This window comes from Phocoena phocoena, chromosome 9 (genome assembly GCF_963924675.1).
Source record: "Phocoena phocoena chromosome 9, mPhoPho1.1, whole genome shotgun sequence".
NCBI classification, from domain to species: domain Eukaryota; kingdom Metazoa; phylum Chordata; class Mammalia; order Artiodactyla; family Phocoenidae; genus Phocoena; species Phocoena phocoena.
This window is the reverse complement of record NC_089227.1, coordinates 85,441,027-85,463,777: the sequence shown is the minus strand read 5'-3', so window position 1 is coordinate 85,463,777 and position 22,751 is coordinate 85,441,027. Positions and strand designations below refer to the sequence as shown.

General features: G+C 54.3%; 1 protein-coding gene across 4 annotated transcripts in view; it reads left to right on the top strand.

Annotated features, from left to right (window-relative positions):
• Nucleotides 1–15,482, top strand: part of PLXNA4 (plexin A4) — a 371,857-nt gene extending 356,375 nt beyond the window's left edge. For all 4 annotated transcript variants that reach the window (XM_065884184.1, XM_065884185.1, XM_065884181.1 and 1 more), the window contains 5 exons: nt 601–791; nt 2,073–2,242; nt 6,193–6,405; nt 13,121–13,271; nt 15,387–15,482. In XM_065884184.1, coding sequence (XP_065740256.1) covers nt 601–791; nt 2,073–2,242; nt 6,193–6,405; nt 13,121–13,271; nt 15,387–15,482 — 821 coding nt within the window. The remainder of the gene's footprint in view (nt 1–600; nt 792–2,072; nt 2,243–6,192; nt 6,406–13,120; nt 13,272–15,386) is intronic.
• The last annotated feature ends 7,269 nt before the right edge of the window (nt 15,483–22,751 follow it).

The window sequence follows — 22,751 nt, the reverse complement described above, 5'->3', positions numbered from 1 at the left end:
CTTACCAGCAAAAACGGGGATTGCAAAAACTACCAACTTCACGGGATGGTTCTGGAAAATCTATAGAAGACAACATAGAACGGTACCCGCACACAGTGGGGCTTGCCTCTTAACACTCATCTCACCACACCTCACGTTTCAGCAATTAAGTGGGAGGAATTGGTCCAGGCGAGAGGGGTGGATGAAGGTACACAAGTGACAGGGCGATCACTAAGCTGGTCAGCCGTCGTCTGGGGAGACAGGACCCCTGCTCTTCCATTGGTACCCAGCTGGCTGCACAGAGCACACCCTGAGACTTGAGAGCTCTCATGAGGAAAGCGTAAAAAAGGACAAGCTTCTATTTTTACAAATTGAGTAACAAGGGCTGGAGATGCAAGTGCAGGAGGGAGGGGAATCCGAGTGGGTGGAGGAGCCACAGTGAGTTTCCGGAGGTGGTGGGAGAGCGCCCCAGATTCAGGAATGGATGGAAGCGAGGCAAGGTGACAGCGCCTGCAAATGCAGGAAGGATCGGAGTTGGCCTTGGCTGGAGCCGAGGTGTGTCGTGAGTGATGGGCTGGAAGGCTGGGTGGCCTTACCCGCGCGGGGTCCTTGCATTGGCAGAAAACATGATCCGGTACACGGGCAGCCCTGACAGCCTCCGCTCACGCACACCCATGATCACCCCTGACCTGGAGAGTGGCGTCAAGATGTGGCACCTGGTGAAGAACCACGAGCACGGGGACCAGAAGGAGGGTGACCGGGGGAGCAAGATGGTGTCTGAAATCTATCTGACACGACTGCTGGCCACTAAGGTATGGGACTTCAGACAGGTTGCGGGGCACCTGTGGGTTATGGGATGGGACTGCCTCACCTCAGAGAAATGCCAGAGCTGGCAAATCCCTAGCATCTCTGCTGGTGTCCCCTCTCTCATCCATTCACGCACGCGCTGCTGGTCAGTGCCTGTCTCTTTCCCAGCACAGAGCCTCAGAATCCTTCTCAACCCAGTGCTGCAGCCAACCCCGTGCTGGCATGCCGTCAGAAGTTTTAATTCCGTCCCTTCTCTTGCCCTCGCTCAAATAGAGAGACACTGATCACGTGTATTCAGTCTTCTGCCACGCCTAACGGAAGAATGACTACTTCTCTGGGGTGTCGTGATGGGAATTGGGGCTCCATCAGTGACTTTCCAGGCACCGTTTCTAATCCTGGTTCACGGATCCAGTATGGGTGGGGTTGGCTGCAGCAGTGGGTTGAGGAGGATTCTGAGGCTCTGTGCTGGGAAAGAGACCGGCACTGACCAGCAGCGCGTGCGTGAATGGATGAGAGGGGGGGCACCAGCAGAGATGCTAGGGATTTGCCAGCTGTGGCATTTCTCTGAGGTGAGGCAGTCCCATCCCAGTTAGTCCCTCACTCCCGAGAGTGGCCTCGGCTCTGCTCTCTGCAGAGGCAAATGAGTAACTGTGCCTTAGCCGGCGTGAATAACGCCTAAACAGAACCAGCAGATTGTGTTTGTCTGCTCTGACCGAGTGAGTTGTTCATTAGCATTTGTGAAAAGTGCTAAAATAACACCATCAAAGGGTGTTAAACCAAACCGAGTTGTTGGCAGAGGAAGCCTTCCTTAGGTCCAGTTATCGGTGTTATATCTATTTTCTACATGCCGGGGAAATGTAAAGCTGCTTGAGACAGATGCAGGCAGGCAGGGGGAGGGTGCAGATTTCACATATGCACTTGCAGGATTTCACCCAAGCAGGCGTGGCTATGCGCTGTCCTCCCTTCCGCCCGCCATCTGGGAGGCCAGTCGATCTCAAAACCCAGCCTCAGGGCTTCCCTGGTGGCGCAGTGGTTGAGAGTCCGCCTGCCGATGCAGGGGACATGGGTTCATGCCCCGGTCCGGGAGGATCCCACATGCCGCGGAGCGGCTAGGCCCGTGAACCATGGCCACTGAGCCTGCGTGTCTGGAGCCTGTGCTCCACAACGGGAGAGGCCACAACAGTGAGAGGCCTGCGTACCGCAAAAAAAAAAACCAAAAACAAAAACAAAGCCTCAGAGCTCACGGGGCAGGCGAGCTGTGTCTGAACCTGCGCCCTTCTCCGCAGGGCACACTGCAGAAGTTTGTGGACGACCTCTTCGAGACCATCTTCAGCACGGCGCACCGCGGCTCCGCCCTGCCCCTGGCGATCAAGTACATGTTTGACTTTCTGGATGAGCAGGCGGACAAACACGGCATCCACGACCCGCACGTCCGCCACACCTGGAAGAGCAACTGGTGAGTGAGGGGCGAGCAGAGCATGAATCAGGAGAGGCCAGCCCGGAGTCCATGAGCTCAGGCAGGCTTCAGGCCTTGCAGAGGGGGAGAGGGGCTGGGGTCCACCTCCCCAGCAGGGACTCTAAGCAGGCGCTCTCCTGAGGCCTTCACCTCCTCCCCGATTATTTTGTGTGCTCACTTCCCTTCCCTCTAGTCAAATCATCCTTCTTTCCTATCAATCAATCAGTCAGTAACCATTTAACCAACTAAATGAGCAAAAATGAACATGGCAGATGTGGCAGCCAGGTGGCTCTCACATCCAGGTCCCTCCCCTGTGCCTGACACTGTGTTAGACCCTGAGGCTTCTGCCCTCCGTGGGCTGACAGTCACGGGTAAGAGACAGGAGGGCAGCTGTTCGGACAGAGAGGCACATGCGACAGGAGGGGATGCGTGTGTGCAGCTAGCTGGATTGTAGAGGGGCAGCATCTCACAGCGACTCTTAAGTGGAGCCTGAAGCACGTCTAGGAGTGACCTAGGTGAACGAGGAGAGTTTCCATTCTATTCAAGAAGTGGTCTTCCCTTTCCACAAACCCCCTTCCCAAACTCCCTTTGGGGAAGGGACCGTCCCATAACTACTGTGTCTTTGAGACAAGGGGATCCTCTAAGTAAATGACCCTCTCGGTGTCTCACCATGGTCCCCTCTCTCCTTTAGCATATATACCATCCTTTCCCTTCATTTGTGTGTCAGTTGTGTTTTTGTCTGAGACTGCGAGGTCAGACATCAGTATTCAGCTCTTGTGATGGAACCTTGCAGAAAGCTGGGACTCAATAAATACTGATGAAGATGCAGGGCCAAGACGGTCTCTTCTTGAGAGTTCTACCTGGGATAAAGCTGCCTTATATCTGGCGCCTTCAGTTCCAGAATCCCTTCCCAGTAGTTGTACACGGTCCCTGTCCTGGGGTGCTCTTCCCTGGAACATTCTTGCAAAGCAGCAGGAGCCCGCCGCCCAGCCCCCACCAACTGCTAGGACTGGCTGGCATGGTACTAGGGCTCAGCCAGGTGCCCTGACAACCAGCCCCAAGCCCCAAGCCAAAACCTACACTTAGGCAGGAGTCAGCCTGTGGCACTGAAACGTTATTTAACGTCGGATGCTCTGGCTTCTCCTCTCTTTCACCTGAAGCATAGCGCGTCGCTACTAAAGTTGGGAAATCAGGCAGGTACAGAGCTTTGGGCCATAGAGCTGGAGAGTAGGGTTTGCTCCCACAGTAGTTCTGGGTGAGAGAGGATCTTGCACCGTGGAGCTCTTGCAAATCTCTCTGAAATAAGACTCTTAGACTCTGCATTCCCCATCTAGCACAGTACACTGGGTGAAGGCTGTTCTCTCCTCTGAAAGGCCTGCAGGTCTTGTCCCTCCCAGTGCCTGCCTCTAGGTAAGATTGCATTGCATTCTGCCCACCTTTTTAGCATGACTCCGCAGAGCTGTTCCAAGGGCATGCCCCTGATCTACCCAGTCTGCTTCTCTCTGCCACCAGGTCTTCCTACTTACCACCCCAGTTAAATGTCTGCAGCCTTCAGAATTCAAGGAGTGCCCTGCCCAGACCTTATCCAGGTGCTGGGAGAGCTGGTATTTCCAAAACATCCCCCCCTTGTTCTTGTAGCCCTTTACAAGTACATCCCCCTGAAATGGTATCGAAACCATTTGTTTTCAGCTCATACCTCCCGCTGGGGTAAGGTAAGGGCACCTCCAACGATGAGATGCCATAAAGTTCTTGGAGGGAGGGCAGAACCTTCCTTCCTGCCCGCTCTTCCAAGTGCCAGGTGTTACCGTAACAAGCTCCAGTGTCTGTCAGGGAAGGAAAGCCCAGGCAGTAGACAGCGGTACCAGCTCTCCCCAGAGGACACACTCCCCTGACCCTGATCGTGGCCGCCTGGGCAAGACGAAGTTAGCCCAGGAATTATGAAGTCTGCATGTTGACTTAAGAGTTAATTGTCCCTGATTGAAAAGAGAGTGTTTCTTTATTCCTAGCCAAAGTTGTTAGCTCACCCTCTCCCCTACTACCTTCCTCCGCATTCCCCTGCCTTTTCTCCTTTAAATAAACCTCCTACTCATTTAGCCTGAGTGGCTGCAATCAACCAGAGATTAGTGCCACCGCTAATGTTAATAATATGCAAAAACTTCATCAGGCAGGAGCTGCTGTGGCTTCCCTGTCAGCACAACTGGCTGAAGGAAGGGGAATGTTGGGGAGAAACAACCATGCAGCAAATATGGGCTCCCAGAGTCCCCTTCCAGGTGGGACTTCCGGAAACGGGAAGATGTAGACCGGAGATTTCATCAGCTGGGCAGCCGGGAGTCCTTCATCCGGGGCTCTGAGCCCAGCTCTCACGGTCTCCCCTGGACAGTTGCAGTGACCCTGACTTTCCCCTGAGTGTCAGAACTTTCTGTACCGTCCCTTTATTTCCTCTTCTGGATTTCCCAGGATGAAACAAGTGCATCTTACCATTGTTAGACCTCGGTGCTGCCTGCACGGCACACTTTGTGGGAACGTAATAAATACTTGTTGACTGACTGGCAGTCTTGAATATGAGGCCCTACTGTATTTTAGCCTCTGTTGTATGTACGTGCTGGCTGCTGGGAGATACAACAAATATAGAGATCTTGTTCTTGCTGGATTGAAATCATGTAATTCAAAAGAGTTTAAGTTGTAAGAGGCAAGCCAAACACACGCAAACATTGTAACTATTATTACCAACCTTGAGGACAGCAACCAAGCAACAGTAAAGCATCAGGGCACATAGCAGGAGGTGACGGTTGGAGGCAGAGGGAGGGAGATGCGTGGTCCCTTGCTGGGTGCCACCCCATTTCCTGACCTGCGTCTCCACAGGCTGGATGGAAGCCACGGAATCTGAGAGCCAGCAGAGTCCAGTCAAAAGGGGCAGGTGGGCAGGTTTTGCCTGATGCCTCGGGACCCTTTCTAGCAACAGACAGGTGGCTCCGTTAGCAGACGGCGCTGCAGGTTTCATCTCCTCTTTGTCTTTGGCTCACTCCCCTTCGGCAGTACCTTCCTCTCCTCTTCCTTCAGCTTTTCATCTGCATCTCTAATACTGAGACCATTAAGTGTCGTCCTCTCTGGGAAGACTTTCCAGATAACGCCCCTCTGGGTAGACTTGCTCACACCTCCCTGGCTCCCACACTGGACCCCACCCATCCTTCAGGTCCAACACCCAAAGTTCGTGATTGCACATCTGACATCGCCACGAGCCCAGTGGTATGCAGACTTCTGCAGGACAGGGGATGGGTCTTATTCACACTGGACCCCCAGTTGCTAGCATAGCTCCTGGTATACAGCAGGTGCTAACTGGAAGAAAGTGAGGGGAAGGAGGGAACACAACGGGGCAGGTGAGAGGCCGGGAGTGGGGTCTGTTCAGCCTGCCCGCTTAGGGATGGGAATCACTTAGCTCCACTTGAACTGTTCAGTGCCAGGGCTCTCACCACGTAGGAATAAGCCCACACGACCAGGCAGGAAGGGCGTGGCTTCTTCCAGTCATACAGTAGAGGGCAGAGAATAAGATACAAAGCCCAGGTTCCAGGCTATTTAAGGTCTGCCAACCAGACATGCCTTGTATCTGTGGCATAGGGGGCAGACAGTGGAATAGAGAGTCAGAAATTCCATTTTCTAGTACCTGTCATGGCTGCCTCGGACCCCAAAGCCTTGTGTTCTCAGGGCAGACGCTGAGTCCTGTGGTCCAGGCTGGGCGTCGAGCCCTCCAGGGCCCATCAACGCCGTGTCTCCGAACAGATTGTTCAACCTTGCTGATCTCCACGTCCCCGGAAAGTGAACTGATGACATAGAGAAGGCCCCTCAGAACCCTCGCTTCCCAGCCTTTTCTCTTTCTCCAGGGAGCTCTCTAGGTCAGTGTACAGAGCCCCCTGCCCCCAGCTCCCCTGACCATCTGCCTCTTCCCCCCACAGCCTGCCCCTGAGGTTTTGGGTCAACATGATCAAGAACCCCCAGTTTGTGTTTGACATCCACAAGAGCAGCATCACTGACGCCTGCCTGTCGGTGGTGGCCCAGACCTTCATGGACTCCTGTTCCACGTCGGAGCACCGGCTGGGCAAGGACTCGCCCTCCAACAAGCTGCTCTACGCCAAGGACATCCCTAGCTACAAGAACTGGGTGGAGAGGTGAGTGCTGGGCCGGGGAGCCCAGGTAGGCCCTGGGCCGCAGCAGGCAACTTCCTTGGTGGATGTGGGACCCCTTCCTTCCCCTCCACAATGGGCAGGGCTTGCAGACTGGTCCCGCACGAAGCCCCAGCCTGCAGTGGTGACACCCACAGCCCACGGACCCAGTACTGTCAGCTGAAACAAGAATGGGACATGGCTAGAAGTTGCCACTGAGCTCTGCTCCCCTGCATGGAGGGCCCAGCTCTTTCTAGGCCCAGGAAGGAAACAGGGTTCCCTGCTCTGATGCCCACTAAAAAACGAAAAAAAAAAAACAGACTCCAACGGACCAAATAGCATCCTGCCACAGGCGGGCTGGAGGCCTGTCCCCGTCTGCCCCTGTCCATCTGGCAGTTCTTCCAGTGTCCTGTGGGGACGTCCTTGTCACACCGAACAGCTTCGCACAGTCCCAGTCCCCTGACTCTCAGCACGATGAACTCTTGATGCCCGGGCCCTGACGGTGCCTTCCCAGCCATAGTGGCCCTAACCTAATCCAGTCTCAGCCGTGCACCTGTGATGGGAGGGCCACCTGTGCGTTGTGCAGCTGGGTTCCTCTGGGTACAAAGCTAACTCACGGTCAAGAACGTTCATGGCTTGTCTGGGCTGTATCAGCTCCATATGCCAAGCGCCTGAGCTAAACAAACAACCAGCTGAAAGTCTATTTATTTATTCATCACAGTAGCTCCGGAATATAAGAGGACTTTATAAGCTCATTTTGTGCCCATGAAGGTGAAGAACTATGCATACAGAATGGTTGAGTCAAATCCGTCCAAGATGACTCAAGTGGCCAAGAGAAAAGCAGATCCCCAGACTCAGCTGACTCCCAAAGCTCTTGTCTACAGTTTATGATACTTTTAGACACAGGGCTTTTGCCAACCCATATGGTGTCTGTGTGAATTAAGGCAGGTGCCCCTTCCTACCAGACGATGTGGCCCCATGCCAGGATGCCTGGTTTGTTGAGTGACAGGCTAGCCGTCAGTCCTAGCTCACCCTCTCAACCAAGCACCTTTGTGCAGTGAACAACCTGCACACCTCTACATGGCGGTCTTGATGTTAGAGTCCCTCTCTCTTCTAAGTAGCTGAAAGATAGGAAACCTGGATGGAAACTCAGATTTGGTGCTTTTTTGAAGAGACAGAGACCAGAAATTGTTCTCGACTGAGACAAAATGAACAATATTGTTTCACCCATGGAAGAGAGACAGTCTCCATCTTTATAGTTGAAAATTGCCTTCCCTTTTTACAGAGGGAATAACCGAGAGTGGGGTGGGATCCTGGCCACCCCAGTAACACGGTTCTGCTGGAAGAATTGCATTTTGTTTTCCCCCTCCCTCTGTTCTTTGGTATCTCCCCCACCCCTTCCTGCTGGTACATGTGGTGGGCTTCCAGCCTCGGCTGTCAGAGAGACAGCTCACTCTTTTGTCCTCGTATCTGATTATGTCTGAGTTACCAAAGAGGCTCTTACCTCCCCCTGCGTCGACAGTGGCTCATTCTTCTGACAACAGAGCCGCCAGGAGGAGCAAGCTCTCCTGTGTGGTCAGCTGGCTCTTCAGCAAAGAGAGAGAAGAAAGAGGCAGCAGCTGGGCTCTGGTCATCCCTGTCCCGGTGCAGTGTCACTGCAATGGGACCTCGGGCAGGGAGTGGGACCTCGGGCAGGGAGGGAGAAAGCCGGGATGTGAAGGGCTGGGAGCATTTATGAAACAACTGTGTAGAGGATACTTCCCCAGAATGGCCCGGTTAGTCAGAGGTGAGAATAACGCACATGCCGGGCTAATGGTCTCCCTTTCACTTGGTGCTAAATGAGATTTGTGCCACACAGCTGCTATAGCTCACAAGTAACCCCAGTCCATTTGGTTATTTTTAGGAGTGCCTCGATGGTCTCCACTTCTTATCCCGCCCGTTTCTTAACAACCAAAGGCACTCTCAGGAAAGTCATCTCTCACTTGCTTGGGGTCCCAAATCATTTCTCCTCCCCTTCTGGGATGAGGGTACAGAGACAGAGGGGTTGGGAAACAGCTAGGTCTGGAGATCAAGCCTAGAGTGCTTCTTCCCTCGGTGGTGAGGGGATCAGTTCCAGTCTCCCCTCCCGAGGAGGCTGGCCTCTGAGCTTGTCTGCTGCTGGGAAATGAAGGCCAGCAGCACAGAGCTTGCTCAGGACCCACAGCCAGCCTGCTCGCCCACCTTGGCCTGCCGAGGGCACGGGCAGCCTCCAGTTCAGAAGAACGATGGTAGAAGGCCCTTTTCTTGTGGCCAGGGCTTGCCCACTTCTGATTTCGATGTTCGGTTGCTGTGGGCGTGCAGACAGCGCACACAGGGCCCAGGCTCACTGCCTCGGTGCCGTAGAGCGTGCCCTGCGCACATCTGGGGGAGGGCCTGCCGTCCTCACAGCTGAGACACAGGGTTTATCCTGGTGGCCCTCTCTATAGGGGGGTGGGAAGCATACGGCTTCAGGAGTCCTCGCTAACTCTGTTGGTTGAGCAGCCCAAGTCACTCTAGCATACCTAAGCAGGCTTTACCTCCTAGAAGTTCTTCATCTACCCATCCCCCCACCATCCCCTCCCATTCTCCCACTCATCCTCCCACCCCACATCCCTCCCATCCTTCTGCTTGTCCTCTCATCCATCCTCCATCCCATTCCCGCCTCCACATACCTTGCAATGCTTGTGGTTGGTGGCCTCACTGCAGACTCCCAGTCTTTGCTGCCTCCATTCCAAGTATTAGGGGTTTTGCTTACGGCCACATCTAGCGAAAGGGAGAAGAATCTCTTGGTTCCGCGGTAGCAACCAACTGCTACCCTCATCCTAGCCAGCAGAACTCAACAGTGTCGTCACCAGACTGGTGTGTCATGAGCAGCAGAGATCTGTTTCTCTGTCAACAGCAGCACGCGGTTCCCGTTAGAGTGGTTGCCTCTCACTTTAAGTTGGAGTTAACCCCGCGGCAACCGCAGCCTCCCCCACCTGCAGCCACAGGTTTTCCACGTAGCAGTGAATGGAACGGAGCCACAGATGGGCCCCTGGGAATCGGACCGGGGCATGCCACTCGCTGAGATGCCATCTCTCACCTGTGTCACACACGAAACAGGCCAGGAATCTTGAATATTTAAAAACGCCTCCTAAAGAAGCCATCCATTCCAAATATAAAACTTGTGACGGTTCACCCTGGGAGCAATACTGGAGGTGAAGTATGGGCATCTCATTAACTTACTCATCCATCCATGGGTCATTTACGGTGTCCATCGTGGGCGCACTGGACGCTCGGGATGGATTAGACTTGATCCTTCCCTTGTGGCCCTCATCATGGTCAAGGAGGACACACAGACAGGCCCTCAGCAAGCCCCATCAGCTGTGGGGACTCAGGGAGCAACGTCCTGATTCTGCTGGGCCCGGGGAGGTCAGTGAATGAACGAACACAGAGGAAAAGACTTTTACGCAGGAGCTTGAAAAGTATCTATACATCAGAGCCTTGGGCTCTAAATGTCCTTCACGTCTGCACCTTCATCCTTGAGGTGTTTGAAGGGATGAGGCTCTTCTTGTCTAAGAGTCCAGGGCATTGGAGACCACCTTCTCAATCACTGGGGCCATCCTGAAGGCAGAGATGGGGTGCCCACCACTACACACTGGGTGCGTCTCACAGAAGCACATGAATGTAAAACACTGCAGACTGGGCAACAGCAGAGAATCCAGCTCTCTGGGGCCCTGCAGCTCCTGAGGACCAGCATCAGGACCACGGTGGGGCTGGCCTCCCACCTGGTTCCCTTCTGGAGAAGGGCTCGCCTGCAGGAGGACATCCCATGGGAGCGAGTTCAAGCACAGGAGCCCAGGCTGACCCTTCCTTTCGTCACTGCACAGCGAGCTGATACGAGCACTCGTGTGAAGTTCATTAATGGGACATAATTGCATTCTTCACAATCAACAAGGCTGCTCGGCGGCAGAGCCCAGCGCAAAGCCCCAGCACAGCAGGCGCTCGAGGAAGCAGTTGTGCACACAGCGCAGCGATGCCGGAGCGGCAGGGCCGCTGTCAGGCTCGAGGGGTGCTGGCCAGGGAGTGGGGCTGGGCAGAGCCCTGGAGAGGAGCAGGGAGAGGTCGAGGCAAGGGCAGCAGAGACCGGCAGGGGCGGTGGGCCCACTTAGCTCCAGGCGGGGCTTGGGGTGAGGATGGGCCGAATGTCAGCAGACCTCAAGCCCCACACTCCTCTAGGACGTCAGCCCGCCCAGAGCCACTCAGCTCAGCCATTTAGAACTTGCTGAAGGCGAGGACATGCGGTCGGTCGATCCACTCGTAGGCTTGTGTGTGGCACCGACGTGCGCTGGCCCCATCCAGCGCCCTCTGCACACAGGCAGCAGAGGAGGGGCGGGTTGCCCCGTGCAGACCTGACCTCACTGTGAGCGGGAATCACGCAGCGCACGTCCAGGCCGTCTGCCCCCATGACTGCAGGTGAGGAGTTAGACCCCTGCCCTCCCACACTCCCCTCTCAACCCCACCTCACACCCTCTCCCTCTCTTTCTCACACAGACTCATTTTCTGTATATCCTCTCTGGAGCAAAGGACTGGGCTTTTAGTGCGGTAAAGGCACGCAATTGCGAAGGGACAGAGTGCCGGGCGACTGCTGTTTCCCATGAAGACAGTGGTCCCTGACCTGGGCTCTGAGGCCCCTCACAACCATTAAGGTCGCAGTAGTAGGCCTCATGCTGTTTGCAGAAAGCCTGACAGAGCCGTCCACCTACCTGTAAGGTTTCAGGAGCAAGCAACGGGGAGGGCAGGGGTCTTTGCCGTCCACCTGCCTGTAAGGTTTCAGCAGCAAGCAACAGGGAGGGCAGGGGTCTTTGCCGTCCACCTACCTGTAAGGTTTCAGCAGCAAGTAACGGGAAGGGCAGGGGTCTTTGCTCCTGATGATGGTCACGTCCCATCGGGATCCTGGGGTTTTCCTCACGGTCAGTAGGTCTGGCTGTCCGTGGTGACACGGTGAAACTGTCTGGAGGAAACTCTGGGCCCGGCCATGTTGCCAGAGCTGCGTCTGGCTGCTGGCCATGACACAGAAGCGAGAGGCTCGTTTGTTCCTGTTTCCTCCCCCCCATACGACCTGTGGACGTGACCCTTTGCCGGACAAATGTATTTGCTCACTAGGCATGGAGTCGCGAGGGGACGATGGCACAAATCTCCTTAGGAGTGGCGAGGTTGGGGCCACCACTGACGCCCTGGTTCTCTGCTATCAAAGGGAACATTGCCATTTATTCCCTTCCAGAAATAGAGGCAATGCATCGAGTCTCTCCCTGGAACTTGAACACCTGGGATGTCATTACCTGGAACCCTGGGGACCCTAAAGATGTTTTGGGGTGGGAGTCAGGCCTGGAAGAGAGTGGGCTCTTCTGGGATGGAACAGAGGAACCAAAATGAAACAGGACAGGGAGCTGAGGGGCCCAAGGGCTCTGGAGACGAGGGAGGGCGAGGGAAGAGAGGACCCCACACTGAAATAACATCGTGAAGAAAGGAAGTCCAAATGAGCAGGAGGCAGGACAGCCTCCGTGCAGGGCTGTGGCTCCAGTAGGGCGGCCAGCCCACCCCTTGCCGATCCTTGCCGGCCTGGGGATGCCCTGGCGCAAACTGACCTGTCGTTCACGCAGGCCCTTGAGCGAGTGCCACCTCTGATAGTCTGCCACCCAACTCCTGGGCACCTAGGGGCAGAGGTGAAGGTGGGCACAGGACTGAGAGATTTGTGGTCAGCATGGTAAGGGATGCAGAGGGAGAGATGCAGGGCTGAAGTCCAGGGTGAGAATGAACCAGAGCCTCTGAGAATACTCCCTCCACTCACCTGATCAAGCCTTGAGTTCTGGGAACCCAAGGCCTATCATTGTCACCTGCACCTTCCCAGGTGAGAGTGACTCTCCGAAAACTTTGTTCCCCAGCTGCCTCACTTGCCTCACCCTAGTCCCCGCCCTGGTGACTGTCCCCGCCACCCTCCTCTGTCCTAAGCTCCCAGGCTCACTCTCCCCACCGATGAAGCCGCGGGCGTTCACCGTGGGCTGAGCTGGGACACCACAAGGACTCCTGGGCGTGCTGCCCCACGGCCCTGATGCTCCCCCACCCCCGGCCTTTGCAGGTGCCTGGTCTCCTTCCCGTAGCCCACAGCCGAAAGCACCTGTCTTGGGGGGCACCAGGGCCCTTCAGTTCCTCATTAGGAAACGACACAACTCCCCTCTGGTGGGAGAGCTGGGGGTTGCTGCATAAAATGTCAAACTTCAGAAATTAAAAATGTAAATGTTGGCATCTAATTAACCAGTTGACAGGAGTGCACAGCTGCAGGTGACAATGACTGATTGCCTTCTGCCAGCCTCTCCCCGCAAGCGGCCCCCAGCCCCACCCTTCTCCTGGCTAACCTCAGAGAGGGGGGGGCATCAGGGCAGGGCAACTGCCTAGAAGAGCCTTCAGGCCCCATGGAGGGGATGTCTTGCATCTGTGGGAGGGGGAGTTAGAAGGACACACAAGGCAGACTGGACCACTCTTGCGGGAGCCGGGAGCAAAGCCAGTGCAGGCGATAGTCGCTCCTTCCTCCTGTCCCCATCCTGTCCCCCCTCTGATAGTGTCTGGGTCACCCTCCGAACCCGCTGGCCCCAGACCCGGCGCTGGGAGTTTCCATCTCTCCTCTGCACCGCACACACGGTTCCTCACTCTCATGCCTCGGCAGGTATTACTCGGACATCGGGAAGATGCCGGCCATCAGTGACCAGGACATGAACGCGTACCTGGCTGAGCAGTCCCGGATGCACATGAACGAGTTCAACACCATGAGCGCGCTCTCCGAGATCTTCTCCTACGTGGGCAAGTACAGCGAGGAGGTGAGCCCTGCCCTGCTCGGGGCCCGCTGGGAAGGACTGGGGCAGAGACCCAGAAATCCCTGCCCGGAGCAGCCTGTCAGACACACCCCCTCCCCCACGTCTGCTGGGGAAACTCTACCACCCAGGACTTGAGGGCTGTGCTCTAAAGACAGGGATGCTAGAAACTTACCAGTCTTATCGGTTCTACATTAATCCCTGTTCTTTTCAGATATATAGATCAAGTATCTCTTTTGTTTTTTTCTCTTTATTTTTTCTTTCCTGCTGTTCCCTCTCCTTGACTTTTTCCCTTTCTCTCTCTGATCTAATTATCTTTAAGTAAATAGTTCCCCACTTCCATGGGCAGGTCATAAGGAAAAGAAAAGAATAGAATAGAATAGGATAGAATAGAAAACAAGATGATAGGGTAGGAGAGAATCAGAACAGAATAGATACAGACCAGAGCAGAATGGAGTCTATTTTTAGTTGCTGCAGTCCCTAGTTAGGAAACTTCATCTGGGGTCATTGCCCCTGCAGACACTGCCTTCTTTCTGGCCGCACAGAGGTGCCCATGGTTTTCTTGGTCATACCGGTATAGACCAGGTAGGTTCAGAATCCAGGCTCCCCATGTCTGAGCAGCAGCATAGCTGCCTTGTGAGTGGAAGACAGTAACAGGAGCTGAAGCCAGGGCCCCGGGTTTTCTGCTTCCTCCCAGCCTCACTCCTGAGGGAGGGTCTAGGAACTCTGGATTAAGGAAGGAGCCCCAGCAGGGCCCAGGGCCTGGTGTCCACAGGCCATGAGCAGTATAATGCTGCGAACCTCAAGTGCAGGGCAAGTCAGTGGTGGGTCCTCTAGGGGAGGGACCCCAGAGCCAGCCTACGGGCCAGTGCTAATCCAGGGCAGTTTCCACGTGTCTGTGGCCGCGTGACAAGTGAGGACGATGTACAGTAGGCCAATACATGAGTGCCACTGTCTCATCTTGCAAAGGCCTGTCCCTTAGTCTGCAAGTTCACTCGTCTACGGTTAGTATTAAAACGTCCCATCTTTATGAAATGTTGGGGCCAGTCACTGGTGGTCCTCGGCCAGCTAAGAAGTTGGCAACTCGCTTGGTCTCCCCAATTAAAAATTTATTAACTGGGCCAGGACGTCCAAAGCTCTGGGACCCTCCCTTCAAGCCTTCAGCCTCCTCTCCCCTCCCTGCTCCCTCAGACCCCAGGACCCGCAGAGAGCAGCCCTGCCGTCACATGCCCCTGCTGGAGCCAGCATTGTGTGATGGGCGCTCCCACATGTCACGTGACTTTATCCCCTCTCCTGGAGCAGCCCGAGAGGGAGTCACACGTCCCATCTCATTGTACACATGAGGAAATGAGGGCTCAGAGAGGTTACATGTTTTGCCCCACATCACCCGGCCAGAAACTGGTGGAGCCCTTGTTCAATCCTACAGCTCCTGAGTCTGAGCCAGCTTCGAATACATATTCCTTCATGTGTCCACAATTGCTCTGTCGCCGTCCTCCGCCACCCATGTAATCTCAGCAAAGGCTGTGCAGACATTGTCCCTTGGGTGTCAATGACCAGTAAAGCTTAAGACATAACTCTCCGAGGGATACTGGTTTCTTAACAGGCAAAGGGGAGCCAAATAACTTGCTAAATGTGGAATTTCAGGCCTTGGATTGTGGACGAGGAAGACGTTCCTTTTTCACAGTGCGGGGGTGGTGGTGGTGGAATGTCTTGATATCGTGAAATCATAGTCACCCCGAGACAGCACCATACTTCCCACTGGGCATGGACCTGTTTGCTGTCTAACCTCTAGGTAACTGCAGCAGGTGTCTTCTGCCCACTCCCACCTGTCTTCCGTGGGCAGTGGAATGTACACGTGTTCAGACATGCTGGTGCGTGTGCTGGCATCCTGCACTCACTGATACCTGGGTGCCCACACGTGTGTCCCCTACGTCCGAGCACTGCCCCGCACCTCCCAACCCCGTCACCCAGGCTGTGTGCCTCCCCTGCCACCTCGTGTGGGCCGCTTCACCTGCACACATCCTCCCAGACCCTCTGACCACGCCCCCTGTCTGTTGTACCCTAAGAACACAGACACACACACGCAAACTAGTGACCGCCCCGTTCTTGGCTTTTCAACAGATCCTTGGACCTCTGGACCACGATGACCAGTGTGGGAAGCAGAAACTGGCCTACAAACTAGAACAAGTCATAACCCTCATGAGCTTAGACAGCTGAGAACCGTCCTTCCAGGCACCCCCTGGAGGGAGGGACACACCAAGCCGTGCCTCAGTCTAGATTATCATCTTTACCAAGTGCAAGTTCCCACCGGCATCAGCAGCATCCCCTGAGCAGCGCTATCTCCCTCTCTCTCTCTCTCTCTCGGCCTGTTTCTGTCTCTCTCTCCTTCCTGGATCCCCTCTCTTTCAGTTGCTCTACCAACACGATTGATTGAGCCAAGCCACCGACCCTCAGTTAGTCCAGGATGCCCCCTCCCCGCCCCGTGAGGGACCTGGTGACCAGAAGACATCAGAGGGGGCCCTCTTTCCCCGCTGACCCCACGCATCAGCGGCAGGGCCCGAATGTGGGTGAGGATGAAGGATGTTTCTGTACTGCTACTTCACCTTCCACGTTTTGATAGCCCCGCATTGAGCCGAACGTTGGCCTGCAGACGAGGCAGTGAGCTCTGTATTACCTTCACTGGGAAGACGTCTCCTGGCCCAGGTTTCCACCTCCAGGGGGTCTGTCAGTGGCGTGGTCCCTCTGCAACTGTGAGAAGGCTGCACCTCCTGCGTGTGGCTGGAGTGGGGAACGTGAAGCGTCGTGGGGTGCCTCGCAGGCTGTCTCCCACTTGTTGGGTTGGCATCCAGAGGCCTTTTTGTTCCCTTCCAATCTTCTTGGAGCCTTTCCAAGTGCCCATAGGGCCCTGCCTGCCCAGTCTCCTCCCGGCCTGTGGAAAACCAGACAGGAGAAAGAAGAGCAGTTACAGCCCACTGTGGAGATCCTCCCAACCTCCCAATCTAGCTCACAGCGGCAGAAATGTAACACGTAGAGGGAGAAAAGAAGAGAGCTGCATCTACCCTGGAAGCAGAATTGGTTGTTTCCCATTTGCCTCCACATGCTAATGAATCACGACCAGAGTCATGGGTCTGATCCCTTGTAGATCCCCGAGTGCCGTCTAGAGGACACACCTCCATCCTCCTTGGTCATCGCTCATCAGGGGTCAAGGTAAAATGCCGAGTGCATCTGGGAGATCCTACCTCCAGCTCTCTCGGTGGCTCCCATCCCCGCCATCCTTCCTGAGAACTCTGTGGAAAGTTGGGGCAGACAGCCTCGCCCCTGGCTCCCTGCAGAACTTGACAGCCTCGCCCCTGGCTCCCTGCAGAACCCGGTGCCGGTGCAGATGCAGGTGACTTTGTCTCTGGACTGTTCAGACCTCCTTGGGAATTATTTCATCAACATCTCAGCTGTCTCTTTAGTCACTCTCCTCCCTCAGCTCTTTGGCAGTCATCATGGAAAGAAACACACTCAAGCACAGCCTCGCAGAGACAAACCAAAATGCCAGCCCAACTCAGTCCCGGGTTTGTCGTGTTTGGGAAGGAGCGAAGAATCAAGAGGAAGGACCTGGCTGGAAAAGGGGGAAGGGACGTACAACTGACCTTGGCTCTGGCGTCTGTTCCTCCATCTGTCCTTCCATCCACGGATACATCATTTTAGCCAGCCAGACGAATGTGTGCTCAGACATGTGTCCTAGGTGAGCAGGGGCTATGGTGAGAGACGGTCTGACGGAGGATCATGGAAACCTATAACCTTGAAGGGACCTTAGACACCATCTCCATCTGTGGTCCAGTCTCCGCCATAGACTCGCCCGGCAGCCCCGGTGTGGAGTTGTACACCACTCTGGGAGGCAAGCAGCGGCATCAACTCAGGTGGGGTTGGGGACAAGGTTCCACAGTCCCGCCTTCACTCCCCGAGCATCAGACATCCTCCCCTGCCATCCACTCCACAGGGGCCCCACGTGGAAAGAGGAAGGAACCACACCATTTCCAGCAACATGTGTGGAGCACCCTGTGCTTAAAGAATGCTAGCCCCTTTGGATAGGAGTACGTGTGTGTGTGTGTGTGTGTGTGTGTGTGTGTGTGTGTCTGCCCCAGGAGTAGGCAGAGAGCTCAGAAAGCTTTCTTGTCCTATCAGGGGGATTTGAAGCATCTCCCTTCTCTGCCCTTGCTCACCATTCATTCTGCAACTTCGGGACATTTCAACACTTGTTTTCTGTGCTGAGTGCAGAGGGGTGAGGGCACCTCTCCGTAGGAAATCAGGGTGGTCAGTGACCAAGGGGATCCTGGACGGGACTGGAGGCCGGGCCATGGCGACGCAGAGCAGGGCATGATGTGACGTCGAGCAGGACCGATGATGGGCCAGATACAAGTAACCTAACCGACGGGAGGAGGAGAATGAGAAGATACGCACGTCAAGGGGGAAAAGCGCAACCAAAGGTTTTGGCAAGTGAAGTGCCAGGTGAAGAAGCATGGAGTTTCTACCCTTGATCATTTGATCTCCTCCCCAGAAGCCACAAGCCCTGGCAGGCCAGGAAGGAAGCAAGCCAGAGGAGGGCTGAGGAGGCACCTGGGCCGCTAACATATTTTTGCACATGTGAAGGGGTTGGGGAGAAGACAGACACAAACATATTTAACACAGATGTGCTGAATGGAAGCTGAGTGTAAGTATGTGTGTATGAGTGTGTTTTGAATTATTTTTTAAGTTTTGCACAGTTAGAGAAAAAAATGAACAAGTAGAAAAAAGACTGTTATCATGGTTCTGCTGAAGCTTTTCTTTTTTTACTGGATTATTGTTATCGTTTCGTTGTCGGTACAAATTTTTTGCCCCACGTTTTTGTTGTAAGAGGAACTTCAGTCACCTCGGGAGAAACGTCAGGAAGAAAGAGGGGAGGCGGGAGGGCAAGTTTCCACGCCCTCCGCTTCTCTCCTGGGGGAGGGGTTTGGGGCGGGTTCTAGTTTAATTGGTGGGGGTGGGGGGTGGGGTGGGTTTTTTCTGGCGCTTTGTTTGCCCAAAGTCTCTGTGGCCTGCTGGGGGGATGGAGAAATAGGATCGAATTTCGCAGCGTCACAACCCATCTTCCCCATAAGAGCTCTTTTTCCTTTTACTGTTCGTTTTCCATTTCTTTCGTTTGGATTCTTGGCGCACGTGTGATATGTTTCAAAGTAAAGACAAGGCAGCGTTGTCAAAAAGCCTCTCTTCCCCCCAGATCTTCTTTCCACACCTCCCCTTGGAATGCCCAACCTCCTCCTGGTGGGCCAGAGACCCCGTGCTGGCCAGTATGTGCCAGAGAAAGGCCTTGGGCAGACTGGGTCCTCTGGAAGGGAAGTCTCTTCAAGGCCCCGCCCCGTGTCACAGTTAATGCTCAGGGTCACAGTTCTGTTTAAGGTGGGACCTTTATCTGACTCCTTGAGTTGTGGGCAGAGAGCAGGGGAGAAAAGGCCGTGTCTCCTCACCTCCCTTCCACCCCGTCTCTTTCACTCTCAACCCCTTGAAACCGCCAGGGTCCAAAATGGCACCAGGAGATCACACGGTCGAAATAACCGACCTAGGTGAGGTAAGGAGTCTGAATGTTGAAGTGAGACGGGATGGCGCGGGGAGTGGCGAGGGGGAGGGAGAACTTTACGACGTCCTGAATCTAAAAGAATGGGAGAGAGAGGCTGGGAAAGTTAACTGCAGGCTGGTCATCTCTCCCGGGAGCACAAGTCTCCCCCAGGTCTGGGCTTTGCCGTTCTCTGTCCTTCCTTGGAAGGAGAAACCCTGGCATTTCTTGGTTAACTGCAAATGGTACCTTTAAGTGAAGTCGGCTGTTGTGTCGGTTACTTCCTCAGGAAAACATGTTTTCCTTGCCCCCTGCTTTCAGGGTGGTTTGGAAGTCAGGGACCCAGGATAACCTGAGCGTCCCATAGGCCAACCGTGATGTGCACACCCAGAGCCCTAGAGCCTCCCTCTTGTGAGCCCGTGGGCCAGTGAGTGAGGCCAGAGATGCTAGAAAGACAGCAATCAGTTTAAACAAATCCCGACATTTGAGGCAGACTGTCCTGGACCGTGCCCAAGCAGCGGCAGGAGCGAGGTCTCTGACCTTGGCCCTGCAGGCCCAGCTCTCACCTCCCAGGCCGGGAGCAGTGTCGACGTACTATCCCAGCACCACACCCGCTCCCCTCACCCCAGGTCCTCGTGCTCTTGTCCCCTTTGCATGCCTAGCTCCTGAGTGCCCCCTCCCCCCTTGCCTACCTCCCGCACGCACGCGTAGCCCCTGCCCCAAGACCCCATAGCCGCTAAGTTCAGGAGCTGCTCAGCCCCCGGTGGACAGCTCCGCCCTCAGTCCAGCCCCCTGGGACCGCCCTAGCCCCATCCAAAGCTGCCTCGCCCCGCGAGCGCTCTCGGGGCTCCCTGGCCCAGCCAGGGCCGGTGGGCCCCCATCCGAGGAGCCACAGCAGTGATTTCCCAAATGGCCTCCATTCCACAAGGCAAGTCCTGCTGATGTTTCCAGAGCCCTAAACAACCCCTCTCTCTCACCTAAAAGGGAAAGCTCCTTATCCCATCCGTCTCAGCTCTTAGGACAAAGGGGCACTTCCTTTGGCCTCACAGGATGCAAAGTCAAATACTTAACGAACGCAGTGAAGGCTACGGTTAATTACTGTTAATCAAAAACAGAGAGCCGTGGAGGGAGAGGAGCTTTGGCCCTGGACCACGGCCCTTCCAGGAACTGGCCCCGCCAATGAGAACCGCAGCGCGGGCGTCTGAGAGGCGATCCCATGAATGAAAAGCATCCAGGTACCAGAGTCCCCACTGTGCCCCCAGCAGACCCGCCCCGGGCAGATCCCACCTCCTTCCTGGCCCTCTTGCTTCTAGTTCATGTCCTCAAGAACCTTCTCTCAGCCCCTCACTTACCCTGTCAGCTCTCAGGATAGACCACTAAGCCCCCCTCCCATCCCTCAGCCCTTCCCTTTGTCTTTAAGCCGTAAGTTGGCTGTTTATTTGGGGTCTGTAGTTGTTTATTTTTTGTTTGTGTATTTTAAGGGTTTGAGATTAAGGAGGGAGCCCAGGCGTGGATGTAAAGTCCAAATACTGGGGTGGGGCAGGGGGAACACAAAACTCTTTATCTGTGACTTCCAAGGGGATGAGGAGAAACTGGAGACCGGAGAACAGGGGGGCTCCCCCTGTTGATAAAGAAATGGGTCAGGACATCCCCAGGCGTGGCCATGCCAGGGGGAGCAGCCTCCGTGGCTGCCAACATTCTTGGTGCTTCCCTTGGCTGGCTGGAGCCCCGCCGTGCTACCCCTGCCCCTCCTGCCTCTGCACCCCACAGGCATAGCAAACGAGTCATCTCACAGACTGGGAGGCTGAGGGACAGCCACAGGGGACGCCGGAGAGGCAGCTCCTGGGAGAGGCTGACGCTCTGCTCCGGAGCCTCTGGAAAACTGAATGACCCCGCCTCCCACCAGGAAAGGAATCTCTGCAGTAAAAGTTCATTCAAGAGAGAGCTTTTTTAAACTACAAATCTTTGATCCCCAATAAAATTATTTATTATTAGGGGGAGTATCCAGCTTTTATAAAATGTAAAGGATGCTTTGGTTGTAAAAGTTATACATACTCATTAGAGTGCCAATTAAATTCCTTGAGTAGGCAGGTGACTACTCTAAATCAGAACAAAACAAAATCCCTATGAATAAAAAGAGATTTCTGTTTGTACTAGCAGAGACTGAGCTGGGCCAGGGTGGGGAAGGCCCCGTGACCTTGATCAGGCGAGCCCCACCTTCCCTCCACTCTACCCTCTTTCACTTCTCTCTGGGCCGCCCCTGGTGTTGCTGAATCCTACAGCTTCCCCCAAACAGCAGGGAGACCCTGTTAGGGACTGGTTGTGGAGGGACCCCCTCTCCCGAGAAGGCAGATGCTCACAGCAAGTAGGTCTGTGCAGCTCATCTTCCACCTGTTCCCTTATCTGGAATTAGAACTTCTGGAATTAGAACTTCTGGAATTAGAACTTCTGGAATTAGAACTTCTGGAATTAGAACTTCTTTTGTTGCTATCTTTGATCTTACAACTCAAGCACATTTTGGAAGGGCTCCCTTAACAAGAGTAGAACTCCAAACAGAGGATACGGTTAAAGAGCAATGCAAAGGACACTTAAGAAACTGAGACACCACTTTACCAAACAGGACTATTGGACGCGATACAGGTGGACAACTTAGAAGGTGTATGTGTCCATGTGTGTTCTCCTTCCCCGATGTTCTTGTCAGCTTGTTTTGGCCTGTTAAACCTTCCGTTCTTTAAAAAGAAAAGCTAGTTTACCTCAAAGAATCTTGTTTCCATTTGGAAACCATGACTTTGTGTTTTAGGGTGGATGACTCTCCCCCCACCCCCCATCACTCCCTGCCTGGGCCTGGCATCCGTGAGGCCAGAGGTCCTGGCTTAGTCATGAGTTGGCTGCACTGACCAAGAACAAGAACCCCAGGCCCTGAGATGGGAGGGAAGAATTGGAGGTAGCCGCCCTCCTCCCCACTTTAGCTTGTAGAGACCAGCCTATCTCCTTCAGCAGGGTCCTGCCAAGTTACCATAGCAACCAACAACTCCAGGGTACCACAAGAGATAATGGCTCAGTGAGCCAAGGGGTGGGGGGAGAGGAGTCTGGCCTGGTCAGATGACCCAGAGTTAAGTCTCAAACACTAGAGAGAGGAAGAGGAACAGGAAAGGATGAATGGGTGGTTTAAGGAACAGGCAGGGGCCTTTGAGTCTCAGAGACAGGGCGCTGAAGGTGGTAGGGCGGCCATTCCTGCTTGGGTCACCCACTCCCAGCCCTGCCCCACTTCTGTTTCCAGAAAGCTCCCACCTTGAACACCGACCCTTTGTTAGAACAAAGCAAAACATATCTTTAGACAACAGTGTTACAATGAGCCTCAAAGATATGTGAATGAAATCTATTAGAGGAAGAGGGTCTTCTGGTTTTGATTTTAAAGAAGAGTATCTGAGTAAGATTAAAAAAAAAAAAAGATTTAAAAAAAAGTTTTTTAAAAGGAAACCTATGCTATTTAAATTGGAGCCCAGCTGTAACTTGGTAAAGGCAAGCTTCTGTACCTTTGTTATAATTAATTGTATACCTGTGTATGTAAATATAAGGCATTCCTATTTTGCAGTTCAGAACAACAAAAAAAAAACCTATTTGTAATATAGAATAAAGTTTATTAAAAAATAATAAAAATGCAGTTTGGGATTTGGGGGTCTTTCTTTATGTGTCCGGCTAGGAGTGGGAGGGGGCTTTCTTTATGTGTCCGGCTAGGAGTGGGAGGGGGAGAGGCTGGGCCATAAGTAGGCGATGGTGGCCTCTATGATGTAGAGAAACAGTACTTTCTCCAGCTACATGATATGTGTACTCAGCCATATCAGATACATCCTTTTACTTAAGGCTCTGTCCTCAGCTATAAAGCAGGCATCGCCTCCTGCGATGCC